General features: G+C 41.2%; 1 protein-coding gene and 1 long non-coding RNA gene across 3 annotated transcripts in view; one reads left to right on the top strand and one right to left on the bottom strand.

Moving 5' to 3' along the window:
* Positions 1–15,974, bottom strand: part of DNTT (DNA nucleotidylexotransferase) — a 31,763-nt gene extending 15,789 nt beyond the window's left edge. For both annotated transcript variants that reach the window (XM_043925829.1, XM_043925830.1), the window contains exons 1-6: positions 15,731–15,974; positions 5,433–5,607; positions 4,632–4,760; positions 3,196–3,366; positions 1,893–1,964; positions 554–677 (exon numbers count right to left, since the gene is read on the bottom strand). In XM_043925829.1, coding sequence (XP_043781764.1) covers positions 554–677; positions 1,893–1,964; positions 3,196–3,366; positions 4,632–4,760; positions 5,433–5,607; positions 15,731–15,933 — 874 coding nt within the window. In that variant the 5' untranslated portion in view covers positions 15,934–15,974. The remainder of the gene's footprint in view (positions 1–553; positions 678–1,892; positions 1,965–3,195; positions 3,367–4,631; positions 4,761–5,432; positions 5,608–15,730) is intronic.
* A 45-nt stretch (positions 15,975–16,019) lies between these two features.
* LOC122708959 lies at positions 16,020–19,305 on the top strand. Its single transcript, XR_006345362.1, has 3 exons — positions 16,020–16,124; positions 18,499–18,617; positions 18,998–19,305. It is a non-coding gene; the product is annotated as an uncharacterized LOC122708959 (long non-coding RNA).
* The last annotated feature ends 4,562 nt before the right edge of the window (positions 19,306–23,867 follow it).

The raw sequence follows: 23,867 nt of genomic DNA, 5'->3' as shown, positions 1-23,867 counted from the left end.
TCTGAAACTGATCCCTATTTGTGCCAAGCAACAACTCTAGTTTGTTCAAATATTATTTACTCCCCAGTTCTCTATGTCAACTTTCTGACCTGGATTCCTTACCCATGCCTTTTACCCAGCTCGGACCCAAACATCTGGAAGGGTCAGTTCAGTAAGAACAGATCAATGATGCAACCAGTTTTGACATCTGGATAAAGGAATGACAACAGCCACCCGGCAGGGCCTATTTGCTCTGTGCCAAGCTAATTGTTTTGCCTCCAAGATCTGATCTATTCCCTACTTACGTACTGATGTATAGATGAGGTAATGAAGGCTCAAAGATTTTAAATAACTGTCTCAAGATCACACAGCTGGAGAGTGCAAGAGCCAGGATTTGGATCCAGGTCTATCTGATTCCAAAAGCTTGGGCTTTTAGCCATAGCATGAAGAGAGGCCAAGCAAGTGACCAAATCACCAAGACTGGAGGTGACGTATGAAGTACAGCTGACAGATCTTTACCACGACCTGATCAGCCCATAGAAATTATGGGAGATCTTTAGGAGAGACAATTCACCTGCTTTCTGCATTTTTGTGAACGTCAGGGTTTTGTCTGACATTATTTTACTCAGAGATCTGAACCCCATCCTGAACCATCTCTCAGATGTCTTCAGTCCCACTCCAAAAACAGAAGTAAAGAGCTGAAACAAAGGGAAAGACGTGCCTTTAGTTTCTAAAACAATCATTATGACAACAAAGTGATACTTTTCAAGGTCAAGCAATTAAGAAAAAGCATAAACAAATCTCTGACCTAGTGTCTCCTGAATATGACAAGCAGGGGGCAATGGTTATTTTTCAGAGGCGTTTCTATCTCAGGACATATGGTATAACTAAAGGAAGCAGAAGTCGGAGGCAGCTTCTGGAACTACCCAGGGATTCTATATTACCAATAAGGATTGCCTTCACTGTCAGTGCATGACAACAGGTATCCATACCCACACCCGTCCTCTGCCAAAGGTCTGTTACATACATTCATGCATATTCACCCTCACAATTTAATGAGGGATGCACATGTAGGTTGCATAAATTCCCCACCATCACACAACTGGTAAGCGGCAGAGCCCAGACTCAACCCAGTCTGTCTGAACTCTGAGGCTGGGCTTCTGCCCTCAACTACCTTTGAGGCCTGAGCATCACTTCTGAACCAAAGGGATTGGTAGGAGTCTCTGCCTACTGCAACTCAGAGATAGGGAACACTGGGAGGTAATAAATCCTGCTTCAGAGTAGACAAGATGCAGTGAGGAGCTTTCCAGCACAGGTTGATTCTCTAAGAGCAGGTTTGTTTTGTCTCACAGTCCTAGTGTACCCAGGAGTGACAACCTCTGGGAGGTAAGGTCATTTATATTGCCAAGCTTACCGTAGCATGGCAATAAACTCAAGCACCCATATTTATTCAGGCATTTGCTTCCTAGATCACTTCTATAGACTGAGTTGTGACCCTTCCTCCCAAATTCATATGTTGAAATCCTAACCTCCAATATTATGGTATCTGGAGATGGAGTTTGGGGGAGGTAATTAGGTTAAATGAAGTCATGAGGGTGGGGTCCTCCTGCTGGGATTAGTGCCTTTATAAGAAGAGACCAGAGAATTTGCTCTCTCCTTGTGTGTGTCTTATGAGGGGATGTTGAGAAGGAGGCTGTCTGTAAACCAAGAAGACAGCCCTAACCAGAGCCCAGTCATGCCAGCACCTTGATCTCAGACTTCCAGCCTTTAAAACTATGAAAAAATAATTATGTGTTAAGTCCCACAGTCTGTGGCTTTATGTTACGGCACCTCAAGCTGATCAGTACAACTACTTGGAATAATAGGATCAACTGAAAACCCATTTTTTATAAATACATGTACAAATCACTTACTTTGAAGGACTGATATCGTTCATCATTTAACACAGCTTTAACTTCAGAACTTTCTCCATCTTCAATAATTTCCTGCATGGACATTTGAAAAGCATTTTACACTAGTGATGTTAATTGCAATCTGAGATTTTCAAATCCCCCGATATAGTAGCTTAATTTTTCACTAAATATACCTATGGCATAAAGGATGTTTCCTTAGCTGATCTAGAGAAAACAAGACAGTTAAAATCTCGGGTTATTTTATTTCCAAGGACCCCTTTATAATCCTCAGGGAGGAAGGTACAGAATGATTGGAACACCAAACCAAAATGTTCACTGACAAAGGGGTGTCTAAATATTTGAGATGATTTTCTTTTTAATGGATATGAACTAGCTGAAACAAGAGGACTTTTCATCTGATTGGGTTAACTTTGGACCTATTGAAAAGCTAATTAAAGTTCAAGTCCTTATGATGTCTAGCTCAGAGCCACCCATGCATGCTAAGTAACTTCAGACATGTCCAACTCTTTGCGACCCCATCAACTGTAGCCTGCCCAGCTCCACTGGCCATGGAATTTTCCAGGCAAGAATACTGGAGTGGGTTGCCATTTCCTTCTCCAAGGGTTCTTCTCAACTCAGGGATCAAATCCACGTTTCCTGTGTCTTCTACATTGGCAGGTGGATTCTTTACCATTGTGCCAACTGGGAAGCCCCAGAGCCATCCAACCTCCTCTAAGTGGAGTTAGGATTAATTTTCCTCCCTTGAATAATTTGCCTTGCATCTGACTACACTGAAACTTCCTCTTGGATGACCAATTTGCCTTGCCAGGGAACCCTTAAACATTATTTAATAACTAACTAACCATCCCTGGCTCTCCTCTTAGAACACACAGGTAGAAATACAGAATCAGCTCCACTATCCCTCATACCCACTACCATTCTGGAGGGCAATGGCTGCTGAATGGAACTGAGGTTTTTCACACAGCCTGTGTTTTAACTCATAGCATCCCGTCCTGTTGAGCTTTTAGGTCATTAGGGACTTTCACTGTGATTAATAATGCAGGAGAGTTATTTTCTCACTAGCTGGCCCCACATAGCTCCAAGTGAGATAATATTGGGGTACGAATGACACATATACATGTGTAGCTATTTATGTAATATATATATATATAATATAATATATATATATAATATAAATTAGAAATGAAAATAAGTAATGAATACCACATCTATATAGTTAACAGGAAAATTTTTTAACTGCATCTCTCTCCCTCCCTTGGTAGCTACCTATTAGGAGCTGGAACGAATCACCTTTCACCCTTACCTCTATGATACACTTCACCTTGTCCCCCAGGCAGGGAATTCCTTCTGTGTCCTTCATACTGATGATTGTGAATGGCAGAGATTTAAGTACAGAAGCTGCTCTCATAAATGTCACATAAGAGTCTTCATTTTCTTTAAACTCAGAATTTTCAGCCAGTATCTCAAAGGCATCCTAAAGAATAAAACCAGATGAGCAAAATACAGTCTGTTTCCTAGCCCCTAGCCTCCAAGCCAGCAGTCCCTTGCAAATGCCTCTTGCTCTCTGTTAAATATCAGAATGCCTCGTGAGTGTTTCCTCAAAGGTCAGGATTGGATGTCCTATACTTTTTCACTTCTCCCTGGTTGGATGAGGGGAGTTGAGCTGAAAAGACAGACCACAGCATGCTTCGTAAGGAAACTTGGAATTCTCTGCCATTAGCTATTCAGGAATGATTTAACTGAAAAATGACTTCTTGCTCACTGCATCTTCCTAGTTATCACTTGACAAGATCCTTCCCTGTTTGCTGACTTTCCCACCAGCCTGTGGCCAGGAATCTGCCTGGATCACTGGAAAATCCTATCTCTTAGCTTGTTGGTGAAACAGTCAGCACTTAGTATAGACTTGTTGAGTGAATGGGTACGATCAGAAGTAGCACAAACCCGCAGGCAGGGTTATTTAAGGTAGGGGGTTATTTAAGGTAGGGCGTGTTTGCATTTCTGGCAGAGGAGGAAGTAGCTACAGCTGTGTGGCTTGATCCTCAGGGTGCCCAGTAGCTGCAATTTCCTGGTCTTCCTTGCACACCTGGGGCTAGAATTTTAGAAAGGAGAAGTTCTGTATTCAATCTACTAATGCATGTTTTATCCATTTGACTACTGGTTGTAGGCTGGAGGATAAGCAGTTATGGTTTTGTTCAGGTCATTTTGAAGAATAATTATGAAACTTCAGGGCTGAATGGGGCTTTAGAGATGATCTACCTAATATTTTATTAAGTGGATGAGGAAACAGGCTCAGAGATAGGAACTGACTTGCCCAAGATAGTTAATATCAGGCTGAACCCAGGTCTGCTGACTCTCAATCTTATGTCTTCCCAACAAAGCTGTTTATGCACAAAGCTATTTCTATGCAATTTGCTCTTACTATGTAGTGGACTAATTACAGTATGTATTTAGTTATTCAGAATATTTGCCTTTGATAAGTGTTGCATCCATTAATGACAACTCCCAATAAATTGTAGGTTACTTTCTCTAAAGAATATGCTCTAAATATGTTGTCTATTTCCGTAATAGAAGGAGACCCATTCTTGACAGAAAGAGGAACCAGAGATCATGTTGGGGAGTGGGTAAGAATGGGGGAAACATTCCTAGATTTTCAAGAAAATTCATAATTTAATTGGAGATCCACAGAAAGAAGCAGCAAGCCTTACGTTTGCTACAGGTGTTGTTGTAAAGCTCCATTACCGTGAATATGTGGTTGTAGTTGTTTAAAGTGGTTCTTCTCTGACACGCGTACTGGGAGATCTTTTTTACAGCAAGTGGCGGAGTCTTCTGGAAGTCTGGGTTTGGGGTAGCTGAATAGTCTGTTCTCACCTAAACAAATGTATAAGCATCTATTTTAAATAAAAAATTAATAGTAATAGATGTGTATGAAGAAAAATAAGAGGCAGTTCAATGGTAATTGTCTCTGGAAAGAGAATAATACTATGGAGGCTCAAGTTTTATGTTATATGCATTTCTAATATTTGAAACTGCTATAATTAACATGTATTATTTTTGTGATCTGAAAAAGTAACATGAAAAAGAAATACCGATTAAACATCATTTTCCTTTTCTGTGAACTTCCATAGTTAGGGTCCATTGGTGAAGGGTTTGGAACTAAGAGTTTAATTTTTTTCTTTATAAATGATCATGGTAAGAAAAAAAATAAGAACCTTCTACTTTTCTGGCTGCTAGAACATCAACACTTCAATATTTTGAATTATTTTTGCATAGACTTGTTTGTAAAAATAGCTACCATTTATTAAGTGCATATATAGATCAGGTTCAGTCTTAAGCACTTTACATGTGTGTTATTCTAATCCTCATAAGCCGTCTTACAAGATAGGCAGGCACTAGTGTTCTCATAACATAAAGAAAGAAACTGAAGCTCAGAAGAGCTAAGGGACTTGCCAAAGTTCACACAGGGAGCAAGCAGGGAACCTGGGGTTTAACTCAAGTCTGTTGAGTCTATAGCCCACATACAACCACTTTCAGGACACTTACAACAAGCTGGTGTTTTCCTGTAATCTCCACTGGTTTTCCTGCTCCCATACTTTCGATCAGCCAGGAGACATCAAGGAGTTCTAGCTGTGAGCTGGCTCTTATGTTCTGTACCTGAAGCCACTCGAGAACCTCTGAACCAGAGTTGTTTTCTGCTACAATGTGGGTGACAGAAGCACTGCAGAATAAGACAGAAACTTTCAAAATGAGAACCTCTCCTCTTTTCCCTGAGGTGTTCAGAGCATTCCATCCGGTGGAGAAAGATGCACAGTAGACCTGACCATAGGCATGGAGAACCTAGGCGTCCATGCCAGGGAATTCGACTTCAATTAGTATAGCAACGTGGTCTATGTTACATATCAGATGCAAGAAAACTTGAGAAAACATTAGTAAGATTGTGATGTTAGTTGAAAACAGAGGTCCAGAGCGGATGGAGGATGAAATCATTCTTAAATTAGAAACTTGTACTCTGCCTGTGGCTTTGATGTGCCATTTCCTTTTTATTTTGCAGAGGGTTTTAATCTGGTGCCTTTCAAACTTGTATGTGATCCACAGTTAGAAACACATTTTATACCATGACCCAAAATAGATACAGATGTAGCTGTTGATATGGATATAACATCCCACTAAATTGATCTCACAAGCCATTAATAGGTGGTGACCAGCCTTTGGGAAATAGCACTTTGCATGTTTTTCAAAGCACAACTCTGTGTTGTAAGACCCTGTATCTTTTCCCTAATAAAGCACTGAGCACTTAGCATGTTTCAGCACTGTCCGAGTACTTCACATACACCATCTCTTTTAATACTCACATAGCTTCTTAAGTACATATTATACTAGTCACACTTCAAAAATGAGGAAACTGAAGAACAGAGAGGTTAAGGACATCCTGAAGGTCACACAGCTGGTAAATGATATTTATCCTTTTTGATTGTCTTTTCTGGTCAATATGTTATTTCTATTTTTAAACAAGTCTTCGAAATCAGCATTATATCACTGGAACTAATAATTTTTAGGGCTCCTTCCGTTTAAATGGTCTACAAATCTGGGAAATAGCAAAAGCAAATAGCATATATAGGCATTGAAGAGAAAAAAATAGAATTATTTTTTCTTCTTTTTCCCACTTCTCTTGCTTGACTTCTTCCTCCTTCTCCTTTTCTTGATTGACTCTTAGATTCACTGAGCATTTGTTGGTTCACTGTTCTATTCACAGTCCTAGGTTCCCTGTGGTGGTGATGGGAAGGGGTTGGGTACCAAACAAGAAAAGGAAAGTTTCTGGGCATCAGCATCTTCTGTGAAACAGCTGGTTAATAAATTATGACATAGGCAAGACCTTCAATTGGTATACAAAGAGGGAAAATAATTCAGTGTGGGTTGGGAGAGGTGGATGGCTTTGTAGAAAAGCAGAATTTGTTTGTGCCTAGTCTGGATGCATGGGAGGGATAAGGTGCCAGGATGGTAGCACTTTAGATCCTCCTGGAAGAAAAGGTTCAAAGGTCAGAGCAAAGGAAGGAGAGTGGCCTGGATTGGAATGAAGAATTTCTGTTGGGAAGCAGTTGTAGATGTGGCTGAGCAAGTGCGGTAAGCACATTACAGAGGGTCTTAGAAGCCTGGTTGAGAAAGCTGGATCTTATGTTCTGGGATTATGGAGCCACTGAAATGTTTTGTGAGCAGGACATGGATAGCATTGCAGTGTTATTTTAAAAGACTAATCTGGTATACACAATGATTTGGAGGGGGAATCATGGGTTGGGGAGCTACTTAAGAAGATGAATCACTGGACCAGATATAAGATGATTTAAACCTTAGTCTGGTTCCTACAGTGCTAGAAAGGAAGGCAAAAGAGACATATGATGGACAGCTGGCATCACCTATAAAAGGTGAAGTGGGGCATAGACTCAACTATTACTCCAGCTTATCTATCACACTCAAGTGTTATCACTTTTGGTAGGAATAGGGATTTAGGAAGTTCCATATCTTTGGAGGAAGGAGTGGGGGAACAAAATTGAAATTTATTTTAGGCAAGCTGCCTTGAAAGGATGGCTGGAGATCCAAATGAAAATATCTGGCTGACTGTTGGGATCTGGGGCTGGCGCTGGGAGGGAGGTGGGACTGGAAACCAGAGCTGAGACCATCTAGATAGCAGGATGTGCAGCAGGCCCAGGCAGAAAATAGTCGAGATAAAACCACCTTTTAAAAGGGCCAAGGGAAGACGGCTAGCTGCTTCCCTATTCCAGGTGTATATGATTCCAAAGACTACTTATAGTAAACTTCTTGGAAGATTGTCTATCTCAAGACTTGAAGAAAACCACAGAAGAATCAGTAGGGTTAGACAGTATTATTCTTTCTATGTTTCTGCCCTTTGAAGAGAAATGATATTATTATATTGTTTATTATTCTTATTAGTACTGTTATTCTTCTAAATAAGGTTTTGTCTAAACCTCAGAGGGGGATGGGTGTGCTGAGGAAGAGCTCTGGGGCTCAATTTCTAAATTTAGGCCCCTCATCATCCAGTCATGTACCACCACCCTCAGTCCCTCTTCACCTGGGACTCCCCAGGACTGTGTGGGGGTGTCTGAGCTCACCCTATTGGATGAGGACCATGTGCATCTCCTACTGAATTCATATAAGCTTATTCAGGAATATAAGCTATGCAGCGTATGAAAGAAGATTCCGATTTGGATTTCCAACCCCTGCTCATTAAGCAACTAGCAAACAAAACAACAATAACAATAATCAAGTACATACAAAAACAAAAAAAAATCAAATAAACATTCACATTGTGTTATTCAGAATTCATTACTGTTTGTCACTGTTTCCCACAAAGTAAGAGATTGAAAGTCAGTCTTAGAAACTTTGACATCATTGTACAGGCATATCTCAGAGATATTGTGGGTTCCATTGCAGACCACCACAATAAAGTATTTTTTCACTGTCTATGCTGAGCCATTAGCAGACAGGATTACCAAGGAGGGTCACCTGCTCTGGTGTGTTCTGCACACAATGTCTTACTGCTGTGTTGTGACAGCTATTTGCTGGTATAATGGTTTTCTCTTTGCCCTGAGCACTCTGGTATTGAAGATACTAATAGAACATCACCATGTGCCAGAATCACTGTAGATTAATTTCATACACTACTTGATTTAATTGTAAATAATTCTATGAGATAGGTAGGTATGATTATCTCTAATAATAAGAAAAGAGAGCTTGAGAGACATTAAAAATTCACCCAGCTAATAACTGGTGGAGCAAGGATTTAATCTGAGGTCCATTTTAATCTAGAACCTGTGTTCTGGGGGGGCTTCCCTCATGGTCCAGTGGTTAAGACTAGCAGGGGCATGGGTTCAATCCCTGGTCGGGAACTAAGATCCCATATCCTGCGTGGCGTGGCCAAAAAATAAAATAAAACCCATGTGTTGAGCCACACTGAGCTACCCCTCTGTGACTCTGTGCTTTTTCCAGTGAAAAAGTCCTTTTCTCAAAAGGACTAACATCAGAATGAATATCATCAGCAGCAGCATCACCATCATCATCACAATGAAGATGAGAAAACCAAGGCCTGCAGAGGTCACGTGAAGGCAAGATTCAAACCCAGGTGTACATGACTTGAGCAATCTCTTAACGTTCTACTAGACTGTGGTTAGACCCCTGTGTGAGGTTTTGTTTGTTTTAAGTAATTTTCTATATTTTCTCACTTTCTGTCATGAATTGTTTCTCGTTAGTTTTCTGTGTAAGGGAAAAAATATGCATGAATGTCATTTTCAAAGGCAAATAAACCTGGGATTGGGGCAGAGGTAGTCTCTGCCTTGCCCCCGAAGGCCTGGGCTTTCTTCTTAAGATAAAAGTGGCAGCAAGCTTCAGGCAGCCATCCTCAAAGTCTTCTAAAGACCCCAAGGCCCTGCTGAGATGGCCGTTCCTGAAATCTCCCTTCTCTAAGTCACCTAGTTTCTTAGCCATGACCAATTAACTGTGCCTTGGACTAGGTTTGGGAAGTTGTGAACCAATTACAAAGATTCTGAACTAGGCTTTGGCCTTCAGCTTCCCCCAGGGAAAACCATGCAGAACCCTCTTCTTTAAGTGGTGCTGAATTGAAATGTACTTGGCTTGGTCCTTGGCATCCCTGAGGGCAGGGACAGTGTTATAATCTGCCAGGTAGTAATCAAGTCTGGTGCCCAGCTCATGGCAACATTCATAGTAATGGTCAACAGAGAGATCACCGGTACAATGAACTGATCATGCGTGGCTGTGAGAGTTGGACTAGAAAGAAAGCTGAGCGCCGAAGAATTGATGCTTTTGAACTGTGGTGTTGGAGAAGACTCTTGAGAGTCCCTTGGACTGCAAGGAGATCCAACCAGTCAATCCTAAAGGAAATCAGTCCTGAATATTCATTGGAAGGACTGATGCTGAAGCTGAAGCTCCAATACTTTGGCCACCTGATGTGAAGAACTGACTCATTGGAAAAGACCCTGATGCTGGGAAAGATTGAAGGCAGGAGGAGAAGGGGACAACAGAGGATAAGATGGTTGGATGGCATCACAGACTCCATGGACATGAGTTTGAGCAAGCTCTGGGAGTTGGTGATGGACAGGGAAGCCTGGTGTGCTACAGTCCATGGGGTTGCAAAGAGTTGGACACAACTGAGTGACTGAACTGAACTGAATAGCTCTGAAGGAATGTTTCTAAAATTTTAGTGTCTGTAGAGGCACCAAGGATGCTGGCCTAAAATTCATATGCCTGGGTCCTATTACCAGAGATTCAGATTCAGTAAATCTCACCTAGGTCCCAGAAATACACATTTTGACAAGTTCCCTTGGTGATTCTGACATATGGTAGTCAGTCACTTCTAGTTATCTATTGGTGCAACACCACCTATCCCAAAATGTAGTAGCTTTTAAAAGGCAACAATTTTGTTATGTCTCACGATTTGTGGGTCAGGAATTCAGGCAGCTCAGCTGGGCAATCCTTCTCTTCCATACGCAGCTGATGGAGGCACTGATGTTCCATGCAGCTCAAGAGTCTGGCACCTTGGTGAGGGTGCCTGGGAGCCTGGGCTCAGCAGCATCTGACACCTGAGCAACTTTAAGTGGCCTCTCTCAGGGGCAACTCAGACTTCTTACCTTGTGAAATAGTGCTGGAGAGGAAGATCACTCTTTACCTGCCCCAGCTTAGATGGGATCCCCATGCTGGACTTGGGGCTCAGTTAGAGCAATGTTTCCCCATGCAGCACTCATTTCTCCGCAGGTACATGAGACAATTTTAGGGAGTACACAATAGAACATCTTAGAAGTTTATGTGTTAATTAAATCTATATTTTTAAGTTATGTATATCAGACCCATGATTTTTATGGCTATTATTCCTTAAGCTAGAGATAAATTATAATGACTCAGACTAGGGGCAGTTAAAAGAAACACAGTAGTTACATAATAATACACATGATAAAAGATATCACAAGAATCATGAGTATGACCCTTAGATGTTCAGAAAGCTCTAAGTTGAGAGATTAACTCACAAATCTCAGTTTTGATTTTTTTTTCTGAGATACCAGTATCCCTGATTTTTTATTTTCTTCCCCTAGTTTCTCGTGCTAGTTCTCTTTCTCTTTCTACTTCCCCTCTTGACACAATTAGAAAAAGTCTTCATGAAGAAATAGGCAGCCATCTTTTTTTTTTTTTTGCAAGAAGCCAGACTGCTATCTCTATCTGATTCCCCCAGTTCTCATGGATGGTCACCTGCTGTTTTCTTTGTCTTTAAAACTGTTTTCTTTCCCTGGAGAAGTCATTCTTAATCTTTTCATCTGACATAGGGCTTATTTTGTCAACAATAACTTTAAAAATAGTTATTTACAGTTGAACTGGGATGTTTACAGTTTTGTTTCGTTTTTTTTACAGTTTTTTAAAAAAATCCTCCTGCCAATTTCCCTAGCAACTGATCTGTTTCAGAATCCCTGACACTGAAAAATCAAGGTAGTTTTATTTGGTATTATCCCACACTCTAATGGGGCTTCCCTGGTGGCTCAGATGGTAAAAAAAAAAAAAAATCTGCCTGCAATACAGGAGACCTGGGTTCTATTCCTGGGTTGGGAAAATTGCTGAAGAACAGAATGGCAACCCACTCCAGTATCCCAGTATCTTGCCTGGAGAATTCCATGGACAGAGGAGCCTGGAAGGCTATAGTCCATGGAGTTGCAAAGAGTCGGACATGACTGAGTGACTAACATTGGCACCAGGAAAGACAAGCTTTTATTTCCAGCCCTTGATATACTGAAGACTGAGAGGGTCTTGCCTTGATTTTTTTTGGCTCACATTAAATGAGACCATGAACATTTACATTAATTGAAAGTTCACAAATTTTGAAATAAGTAATTTGAACCAAAGCAGGACAAACTGCAGGAGATAGTGAAAGACAGGGAAGCCTGGCATGCTGCAGTTCATGGGGTCACAAAGAGTCAGACACAACTTAGGGACTGAAGAACAACAACAGGACTAGAGTCTACACTGCATGCTCTTGAACTTATAGAAATAAAGTCTTCATTATTTCATTGATTACAAAGGTAATACTGTAACCAAAAGGTAACCAAACATTGTAAAAAGAATTCAGTGACAAAAATTACTCTTGGTAGTCATAAGTTCCTTTGCTTGGTTTTATATTCTCCAGATAAAGTATTCTTTGAGCAAATATTTCCTGAAGCCTACTCTGTGTAAGAAAATTGTCCAGAGTATGAAGATGAGGTATACACAATGGCCAAGATGACACCCTTTCCCTTGTGGAGTTGGGGAGGGATAAGGACAAAAGCCAAGTGGAAGAGTCAGGGGCCAACCCTAAGCCATGGGTCACCCTGTGTCCAGGAAGGAAGTTCCCTCCCCTAGGAAGGCTTCCAGGGGTGTTAGGTCTTACATGCAGAGAAGTGTAGGGAGAAGACATTCAAAGTTGGAGGAGAAAGAGTGAGGAAAAAAAACATAATGAGAAACCAGTGAAGATGTGTTTGGACACTAAACTTAGAAGAGGCCTAGAGAAGGACCAGTTCAATATCATATTTTCTGAAGCAGATAATAGCTCTTTCATCTGGTGTTCAGTTTATTTTCCAAACAATGACTTTCAATATTTTTATTTCAAACACCAAAAATCTGAAGTGATAGGGCATTGTCAAAGATAAACAAAGCTGGACACTCATTAAGGCAGTAAGAATAGAGTTTATTCAGTAATGACTATTGCAAAAGGGAAGAGGGTTCAGCATGAAAAACACAAGAAGGCTCGAAGTAAAGTATTGGGTAGGAAAATTCTAATTTTTTTAAAAAGATGAAAATGAGTACATGCCAGGAAAATACATTATGCTATCTTTTCATGCTAAGTGACAACAAAGGTACAGTTCCTGGCTCTCTTGTCTGATTTTAAACTCTTTGCTCACAAGGCTCAAGCCTTCTACTTGGGTACTAACAGAACACTTAACATGTGATGGCATGGTGGTATATTTCACTTTCATTCAAAAAATGCCTTTCAAAGATAGCCTTGTAGACAAACTATGGTGGTGCAAGCAAGGGAGATGTATCCTCTGATGGGTTTCTACTACTTGAACAGTGGAACTCAGAAAAAGTGATCATCTGCTGGGTGATGTAACCATGGGAAGCCACCCTTCCTATCTGGCTCTTTCTTCTTCAGCATCAACGATTTAGGTCAAGACAGAGATGGTAAGCTCAAGTGAGTATGTAAAAAGAGGAGAGTTGATACTGTTAAAGTTTTGAAACAGCTCAAAGTACTGCAATCAAGGATAAAAGAAGAATGTGACAAACACTAGATTCTGACCCTTCTCTACCTTGTCCCAGAGAACTAGAATATTATGAAGTTGCTCTAAAATTTAGGGTGTTGGCCATGGAATAAAATTCAGTAACCTTTTTAATTAATGTGCAAAAATGCCTCAAAGAACTTGATACTGCCCTTTATTTATATTTTAAGAACCAGCTTCCTATGGTACTTGGAATAGCATGTCTTTTGCAATATAACATAAATATTAATGAAGTCCAATCCAACTATAAAGATACAGTGTACATATGCTGGAAAATTAAATAGTTCCAGATAGCTCGATACATTCAGGCACACCAATTCTAAGCTGTGTGTTCAGGTTCAGGTAAGGCAGGGATCAGATTTTTCCTCAGATTTAACCCTCCTGGTAGCCAAAGAATGCACTAGAAATTATGGAGATTACTGCCTACTTTCAGAACTTTTTTTAGCTCCTCTTTCTCTGAATCTTTTATATCAAAAGGTGAGGTCTAGCTGTTTCTCTTGAGAAGTATCCTTTCTTTTAAAATAACAATTTCCTTTATTTTCATTTTAAAAATATGTTCATTGTAAAAAATTTGGAAAACAGAGAGCATAAAAGCAGCCATAATCTCTCACTACTACCCTCATGCCCACAAATAACCAGTTTGATGGGTTTCCTTCCTGTCTTTGTTCTATTGGTTTATGTCACTTGACCTAGTTCATATTGTGGAGAGAGAATCCTCTCCTTAGGATTTTACTAGAAAGGTCAATGGATTCAGCTAAGTAAGGAGAAAACAGCCACACTTTACATTTACATAGCTGTTCTAATTTATCCAAGTACATTGATAGCCATCATGGCAACTGGTATCACATCAGGTAGACTAGACCATTTGTCAGGAATCTAAGGTCAGAGAGGAGACAGGGGGGTCTTGCCCACATCACATGGCTGGGAAGGGTCAGAGTCAGACTCTGAGGACTAGAGATTTGTTTTATCTAGAGATTTTCCCCTGTAATAATCTTCATTGTCCCTTCCAATTAAAGTCTATATAGCTAACTATGGAAATTCCGTTTGAGAGCTAGAACTTCTGCTTCCTGTGGTTTATATTTGTGTCATAAAACACATTTGTATTTAATGTGTCTACTGAGCAGCCAGCCTGGGAACTTTGCCACAGTCACATCACAGCAGCAGTTGGCTCGCTGTGCACGTTTCCTCTGTCGCCCTAGCAGCTGGGCTCAGTCCCTGGCAGCAGAGCTGCCTCTTGGGTTTTCTTGTCAAAAGAAGTAACTTGCCTCCAGTCGTCTCTCCACCTACCTGCCTCAGCCACCGTGTGCATTACTTGTAGCTGTTCCTGTAACTAAACCAGTCAACTCTTGCTGGAAGTGTAGAGAAATTGGGTGAGGAAATCCATGGGAGACTCGGGAATTTCTGAATGGGGCATTTTAGTAAAAAAAAATTAAGTGTTTCTATGAGATTTGACTTATATTTGATGATTGACTTTTGACATATGTTTCTCTAGCAATTTGTAACTGATACTTCATTAGGATATGCTTGTCAGTTTTACTTATTTTTTTCAAGACAAAAATTTATTTTCACATAGAATTCTTATACATTTTTCTGAAAAAAAAAAAAATATGATCAATCTATTCCTTGGACAATCAAGGCCAGCCAATTGCATCAATTATCGTTGTTTATTCACTACAAGCCCTCTGGCAATTCTGTTTGGAATTATTTATGCCAAGATTCTAAAACCATTTGTGTCTGGATTTTGTTTGGTTTTCTCTTCCATCTATTTGAGACCCGTGAAGAGCTTACATAACTGTTAGAAAAAGAGCAAGGCCAGCCTGGGATGTGAGTGGGTGAACATTCGAGGCATCCTGTATGGTTGCTTCAGTTGCTTTCTTATTTGGGCTCTGAGCTCATCACTCTCATCAAGGTGTCTTTCACCCTTGGACAGAGCCACCCCTGAATCTTTAACCAGCATCCCTCTCTCTATGAATCCTACTCAGACTGCAGTTCAGAAAAGCATGATCAAAGCCACATTTGGGTGTTTGTGGTGAGCCAACTACAGTCCTAGCCCATCACAGACACTCCCCACCTCAGCCCAGCCAGATGTGCAGCTTGCTGGCCAACCAACCAAACCATTCTTTCTGCCTCCAAGCAGCTGACAGTTTTTGTTTGGACTCAGTGGTGCTTTTGTTCAGCTCAGTCAAGAGTAAACCTCGGTGGTTTCAGCACTGAACTTTCCAACTAGGTTTCTGTTTATCATTCCTTGATACTTCATCTCATAACAATGAAAGGCAAAAAAAAAAAAAATTACTCTATCTTTTGATGCCAACTGGTTTCAATATAATTGTATCAAATCCCCACTGATCTTATTTCCCTTAAGTAATTGCCTCAGATTTGTTCTTTGATCTCATACCTGTTCTCCCAGTGGGAACATCACCTCTTCTGTTTGCAGACTGAAAACACAGATTCCTTGGGTTCCCAAAGAAGCTGTTCACAAATGCCCTGCTTATTCACAAGCTGAAATTCGTGATGTCTTACCTGATCTCATTTTCAACCCTGAATCCTTTCCTTCGAGCCAGCTCCATGAGGAAGTTTCTGCGGGTGGTTCCCATTTTCTTCTCCAAAATGAAGAGGACCAAATTTTGAAACTTGATGTCATGAGGAGGGGAGGCCATCGAGGCACCCACCTGCCTGGGTCTCTTCTTCCGAGGGCCTGAGGAGGCTGTGCACAGAGGATCCATGGGAAGAAGCTGATGCTGCCTCTGGCTGTGCCATCAAGTGGAGAGGGAGAGCCTGCCCCTCCTTCACGAGGAGCCCTGATGTCATCTCACCATCCCACCCAGCCCTGCCCTGCTCATGGCTTCCTGCCCAAGATCCAGGGGGAACTGCTATCTCTGTTTATTTGTCCAGTCGGGGGATCATAATGGGAATGGTAAATTAACTTTGGCTTTCCTGTGCATAATCTCATCAGATCCTCAGAATAACTTTGTGAGGAAGGTAGGGAAGCATCATTCTTCCCATGTTATTAATTAATTAATCAATTTACTGATTACAGATTTTTTTAGACCCCTCTTGTCTTTATTTTTGATGCTTTTTTAAATCTCCTGAATAGTTTGCATTCTCTGCTCTCACTGTAATACATTGGATTTCTATAGCTTGCAAGGGTGTTATTTGTTGTGTGTGGTTGTTTTGATTTTGCGTAAACGGCAATGTTATATTTTCCATCCTGCTGATTACTTTTTCTTTTTTTTACTCAGAACTCTGCTTTCAGATCCATTCACTCTGTGTTCTAATCTGTTGCCTCTGATTGCTCCATTGTATTTCATGGTGGGCATTTCAGTTATGCTGGTGCATTTATAAGTGATAAGACAAACGCTCAGTGTACTAAAGATCATAGAACAAGAGGCAGAACCAGCTCTTGATTTAAGTCTTCAGGTTCCAAATGATATATATCTCAGCTTTTTCAGTAGACTGAGGTTGTCTGTTCAGGAGATTGAGTAATCTGTTATATAAGCCTAAAATCAATGGGATAAAATGGGATGATCTTTAGGTGAGAATTACTGCCACAAAGAGACATTTTCAAAACTTTATGTGCAAAATAAAATTAGTGTCTTTCATCAATACACTTCATGGATCTCATTTCCCAAGCATCTACCCTGTGGCCATAGCAAGCACCTAGAAGCTTAGCTGATTGAAGCCCACAACAACACTGTCTAGCATCCCCACTGGGTTTAACAACTTGCTAAGGGTCACAGAACTAATCAACAGGAAATTATTGAATTTAATCTCATTATAAAACCTGTGCTTTAACTACCAAGAAGCCATCCTCTACACGTGTCTCCCTCACTGGCAAATCTAAACTCTGCTCACGCTTGCTCCTTGGAAGAAAAGCTATGACAAACCTAGACAGTGTATTAAAAACAGAGACATTACTTTGCCGAAAAAGGTCCGTATAGTCACAGCTATGGTTTTTCCAGTAGTCACGTATGGATGTGAGAGCTGGACCATAAAGAAGGCTGAGCACTGAACAATTGATGTTTTCAAATTGTGGTGTTGGAAAAGAGTCCCTTGGACAGCAAAGAGATCCTACCAGTCTATCCTAAAGGAACCAATCCTGAATATTCACTGAAGGGCTGATGCTGAAGCTGAAGCTCCAATATTTTGGCCACCTAATGCAAACAGCAGACTCACTGTAAAGATTGAAGGCAGGAGGAGAAGGGGACGACAGAGGGCCAGATTTGGATGGTATCACTGACTCAATGAACATGAGTTTGAGCAAGCTCCGGGAAACGGTAAAGGACAGAGAAGCCTGGCATGCTGCAGTCCATGGGGTCCCAAAGAGTCGTATAGGACTGAGCGACTGAACAACAACAAGATTCACTCTGCCATATTTGAGACTGTTGCTACCTTCAAGTACATGAGCTCCTCACCATAATACCAGGGAAAAGGGATGTGCCAGCTTCCTTCAAACATTTGCAAAACTGTCTGTGTTGCTTAAGAGAGAAAGATCAAAAATCTTCAGATTGAATTTGCAGAGTAATAGCTTTTAACTCTCTGCAAGTAAGAACTTTTTATTTACTAGGGCTGGCTAAAAATAGAGAGGCCACATTGCACAGTGAAATATTACTAGTCATGAAACTTGTTTCAGTAGAGTCCAGACAACCGCTTGTTGAAATGTTTCAGAAGGGATTCATACATCTGGTTAGACCTTCACTGCAGTTCTGCTGTTTCAGTGTGCTGTGACTGCTCGCCTGAGGATGAGAGTCCACTGTGGCCCTGGCTGGTGGGTGTTTGGTTACTGAAGTGCTGAATGATTCACGTGAGAATGCCAGCTGGCCCCAAGGCATGGCACAAGCAAAACATTCTGGCAAGAGTCTGGGATTGATATGTTCACCCCCAGGAAATGGCGAAAAGAAGAACCAGTATGTCATCTAAGTGGTAAAGGGGATGGAGAAGTGTAGAGACATGGCTGAGAGCTCAGGCTCTGACCTCGGGCTGCCAATACAAATCTCATCATCTCCATTGCTTTGAAGCTGCGACTTTGAGGATGGTGTTTCACTTCTCTAAGCCTCAGATTTTCCCATCTTTAAAATAAAGAGTAACTGAGATAACCACAGAACAGCTGAGTGAAGTACTTGGCACAGAGGAAGCACTTTAAATAAAGGTCAGTTGATGGTGATTTGATGTTTTGTTTTTAGGGAAGTCCCAGTTTGATCTGAAATCAGAACTATATGTTTTATAAAGCTATTAAATCATCAAAACATTATTTTAACCAATGTCTTATTTAATTTACTTTGAATCACTAGTATGCTGAAGACATAAGACATGCAGATTCGATCCCTGGATTGGGAAGATCCCCTGGAGGAGGTCATGGCAATCCAGTCCAGTATTCTTGCCTGGAGAATCCCACAGACAGAGGAGCCAGGTGGTCTATGGTCCATAGGGTTGCAAAGAGTCAGACACTACTGAAGTGACTTAGCACGCATCAAAAATTAAAAATATGATGATGCCTATCTAGTTAGTCTCTCAGCCAAGAAATCTATCTTTCTATGTTCTGCTCTATGAGGTTGGGGATGGGACTGTACAAACTCTTAATCTCTTATCAGTTGGCTCCATGTTGGGACCTGCCAGTAGGGGGGCACTAGAGAGAGAAAGACTGCAAGCCTGGAGTGAGGAGAAGCACTCTACCCTTTTGATTTGCTTGTTGATACTTTCAGAGTCTTCTCAGTGACGGGTCTTCATTCTGGCATCTCCAGCAATTATTTTTTTTTAACCTCTCTCTTTTCTTTTTTTTTGCATAACCAGACAAAGCTTCAACATACCCTTCAGGGGCACCAACACTAGCCAGTAACATCTACTTCTCAGAGGTCTGAGTTCCAGCTCTGTAAGGATTTTCCTATGAATTCCCACAGCATCACCAGCAACAAGCAGCTCCCTCTTCTCAGAGATCTATATTCCAGCACCATGGGAATCTCCTGCTCCAAACTTGCAGATTTCAACAAGGTCCACTCTGTCCCTGTGTTCTTACAGCCCTGGGGTGAGACACACTTCCTATTGTTACTCTCTCTGAGTTATCTCAGTGTTCTCATTTTGCTTTGGAGCCCTCTGATGCCTGTTAAACCAATCCCCTGTATTAAATTCTGTCGAAATAACCAGCATGATTTCCTTTTTCCTAACTAGACCCTGAGTGATAAATATATTGTCCAATGAAAGTGAGGGTGTAGGGAATGGGGACAGACCTACACTGCTGGAGGCATACTCACTTCTCTAAGGGTAAATTTGTGTCATAAATGATACACATATTACTGCTGGTTATAACCCCTTGGCCAGAGTCAGTCACATTGTTCCACCTAACTGCTGCAGGGCTTGGAAATGCAGGGAAGCACATGGGATTTATGGGGAGTGTTCCTGTTCCTGCCATGCCCAGGACCAAGCTAAGTGCTGGCTGAAGAGTGTGGAGACTTCCAGTCAAGGAGATATGACTGCATCTGCACCAAGCCTGGGGCAGAGACTAGGGAGGACGGAAGCCCATAATTCCTGGAGGAGACGCTTCAAGAGAGGGACCATACTGTGCAGTGGTCAGGCCATTCCCAACCTTGCTAGAATTTCAAACCACGGGTTTGGCTTGGAATAAGACACAAGAATATGTGATCCCTCTGAAATAACTTCATACCAATTACTCCTTCTTTCAAGCATCACATAGACGTGAAATTACTTTATAAAATGTCCAAGGGCTATCCTAAGTTTAGGTCAGGTGTCTCCCTGCTCTCACAGTCTTCTGTGCCTCCTTGCCCAGAAGAGCATGTTATTCCATGCTAAAATACACTAACCCCTTCTGTGTTCCTTCCACTGGACTGTAAGTCCTGTTGGGACAGGAATCATGTAAGTTGTATTGTTAACAACATCTGAATCCCCAGCATCTAACACAGCTCCTTGTACAGTAGGCACCAGTAAATGTAGAATAAACTACAAATCAAATCTAAATTGGTGTTTTTAACTTTTTATGCTGTTTGGATAACTACGATATAATCTTACATATATATACATATAAAGATTGAAGGCAGGAGAAGGAGAAGTTGAGACAGAGGTTGAGATAGTTGGATGGCATCACTGACTCAATGGACATGAGTTTGAGCAAACTCAGGGAGATAGTGAAGGACAGGGAAGCCTGGCGTACTGCAGTCCATGGGATGGCAAAGAGTTAGACACGATTTAGTGACTGAAAAACAGCAACAATCTTCTGCCATCTCTGCCCTTCTCATGCTACAAATTCCCACCTAAATGGGAGCAAGTACAACACAATTGTAAAGGAGCCAGACTACCTGAATTCAACACTCAGACATTGATGAGCTGTGTGGCCTTGGGTAAGTTGTCACACCTCTTTGTGCAATTCCCTTATCTGTACAATGGAGGTTAAAATGATTTCTATCTTATAGGTGGTTATAAGGAAGAGTCCTGGTAGGCAGCAAGTGATAAAAAGTGTTCATTGTCCACTGTAATAGCTCAGCTTTCTTGTCCCCTGTCCTCCTCTGTCCCTTTATGGTATTCCCACTAACTGAGAAGTATTTCTACCAGAGAACTTCTCACTGGACTTTTGATTTCCCTAGATTCTACAAAAGTGGTGTGAGGCCCACTTAAGAACCAAGATCTCAATGAGACTGGAAGGATGTCCTGCTATGATTCCCAACATGGGTGCTAGTTTCATGAAGTGTTCCAGGCAAAACAAAAAGTCCTGTGATGTATTAAGGGAAACCAGACAAACTTTATGTGTGTTACCCCACTAAAAACTTTGAGAAGCCTTGCAGTAAAGAAACCTGTTTAATTTGGGTTCGCCCAATGTATTCCCGACTTGTTTGTTTGGTTTGGTTTTTTTTTTTTTGGTTTGTTTGTTATCTAGAACACCTTGTTGAACACCACAGGTGTTGACAGCTACATGCACACTCAGTCTCAGGGCTTGGAGTTAGGTCTGGTAACCACCTGCCACTCACCACACTCACCAGGTATGTGGTCTTGGGCAAGTCACTTAACCTGTGGGCGCCTCAGCTTCCAATCTGTAAAACGGCGATTATGGTGCCGACTTCATGGCATCGTAAGTGATGAAGAAGATAACACGAACATAGCCACTGGCTCCCTGTGGCTGCTTGGTCCCTATTCTACCTTAACCCTCGTCCTGCCAGTCCTATGTGCCAGGGACACGACCTGTGGTCCTGGCTTGGGTAGACGATGGCCGCTGTGAGGAAATGGAGAGCATTCCTAGCCATTGGCCACCACTTCCCGGCCCCTACGCAGTTGTTGCTCTTCATCGTTTAACCTTGATCTGTTTTTCCATCTGGGGTAATCCTTGGTATCTGCATGATTGATCTTAGAGACCTTTATTGAGTGTAAGTTTCTGGCACAGAAAACAAGGGAGAGGGTTGCAGTTTCTGCCTGGTTGGCTGGAGAAGTGGGCTTCTTCTAGCAAAAAACAAAACAAAAAAAACCCATTATTTTTATCCCGAAAAGTCGTGTTGTTCTAACGTTTCTGTGCATTAGAAGTCAGTTTGAAAGAGAAAACTTCTGCTTCCGGCAGTTTTATTTTCTTTTATATAAAAAATCTGGTATCCTCTACTCACTTCAAGCTGTTGATCTGGGAACTCTGCCATCCCCAAATGTGCGGGCAGGGTTTTGTTTTGGTTTGGTTTCTTACCAAGCACCAGTTTCCTCTGCTGCCTGACAGCTGTGTTTGGTTCTTGGCAGTGAGTGTTTTCTGGAGCTTTGAACTGCCTCCTTGGGAAAACTCGTAGAGTTTCTTGAATGGTAAAAATCTTGGAAAATTTGCTTCTCACTGCTAAGAAGCAATCTGTAGCGATGTATCCTTCATGCCAATAAATACAAGAAAATTCTGTATTTTAGTTAGAACTTGAGATTTCCCCTTTGTCCGCAGGGTGAGAATGGTGGCAAGAATAAGGAAATCAATGGAAACAGCAGCTTATTTGTGACTTCTGGTCTTCATTCAAAAATACTTATTAAACTCTATGAGACAAATGAAACTATCTATGAAACAAAAACAGATTCACAGACATAGAGAACAGACTGGTGGTTGCCTAGAGGACAGGGGAGGGATGGAAGTAGGCGGTTGGGATTAGCAGATGTAAGTTTTTATATATAGAATGGACAAACAACAAGATCCTTCTGTAAAGCCCAGGGAACCATATTCAATATCCAGTGATAAACCATAATAGGAAAGAATATTTTTAAAAAATGTATACATCTATATATTTCTGAATCACCTTGCTATACAGCAGACATTAACACAATATTTTAAGTAACCATACTTTGAGTAAAAAAAAAATCTATATATTTATTAAACTGCAGCTGACCATAAAATAGTGGGAGAAAGCATGGGTGTCGAGTCTGGAGGTAAGAAAGTATAGGTATTTGCCTTAAAGAAGAGTTTGAAGAGGAGAGTTGGGATTTTATTTGCAAATCCCCCTGGATTGCAAACCAGAAATAAGTACAGGAGTCAGATAGGTGCCCAGGAACATGTGAATGTTTAACAATCAGCTCCCAAAGTTCCAGAATGTTTAACATTTAGATCTTGTTAACTGGCACTAGTTGGCTCTAATACATCACTGTGACCTGAATCACTAGATCAGTTTTGTTTCTAGTAAACTGGAAAAGCTGATTTGACTTTCAGTTTCAGGACATGTATAATTTAATTGAGAGGTTGATGACAGAATCAAATGACGATGATGGCATAGCAGTTGTGGTCATCTGTGAAGATGTTAGGCTCTAGGAAGTACGTTATCATTTAGCCTCATGATCACTCTTCAGAGCACCCGGGAGGATGTTTTAACTTGCCCCTCTTACAGCCTCCTGCTGGAGGAATTCAGAGCAGAGAGGGGTGGGGAGAGGCAAGGATGATGCTCACAGAGAAGGGAGACTGTCCAGGGCCGGGAGGCCTGCTCTAGGTCTCAGAGAGCGCTGAAAGCCTGAATTGGCATTGGGAAGCCAGGGAGACCTTCTGAGCAGAGAAGTGTCAGGAACAATTCAGTCTAGTAGTGATGTGTGTTATAGTCTAGAAAGGGGTACCTCAGAGATGTAGAGACAGGGAGGAGAGAATTGGTGGGAGCCTTAACTGGAGTTATTCATTCATTCATTTGTTCATTCATTCATTCACAAGTATTTGTTGTGTGGTTACTATGTTATAGGCACTATCCTATACAACAAGAATACAGAATGAACAGTAAGAAACTAATACAACATTGTAAAGCAATTATACTCCAATAAAAAATAAATAAAATAAAGATGTACAGATGCTAGAAAAGAAAAAAAAAAAAAAGAATACAGAGTGAATAAAACAGACTATCCTTGCCTTCATGGAATTTACATTCTAGTCAGTGGAGAAAAGAAAAAATAAATACAGTTAATAAAAGAACTAGAGTAGGCCAGATGGTGGTAAGTGCTAGGGAAAGAAAAAAGAAGTTAGGGTGGGGTGGGGATGGCAGTTTTAACTAAGGTGTTCAGAAAGCCTCACTGAGGAGGTGACATTTGAGCAAAGACTTGAAAGAAGCAAATGGCAGTAGGAATGGAGGTGGGGGATAAATGTGACAGACCACGGGGGCAAATTTGAAAAGGACAATCTCACATCATTTAGACAATGATTAGGAAAACACTAGGATCATAGCCAAAATTG

The sequence above is a fragment of the Cervus elaphus genome, chromosome 15 (genome assembly GCF_910594005.1).
Source record: "Cervus elaphus chromosome 15, mCerEla1.1, whole genome shotgun sequence".
NCBI classification, from domain to species: Eukaryota; Metazoa; Chordata; class Mammalia; order Artiodactyla; family Cervidae; genus Cervus; species Cervus elaphus.
This window is presented reverse-complemented; position numbering and strand designations above follow the sequence as displayed.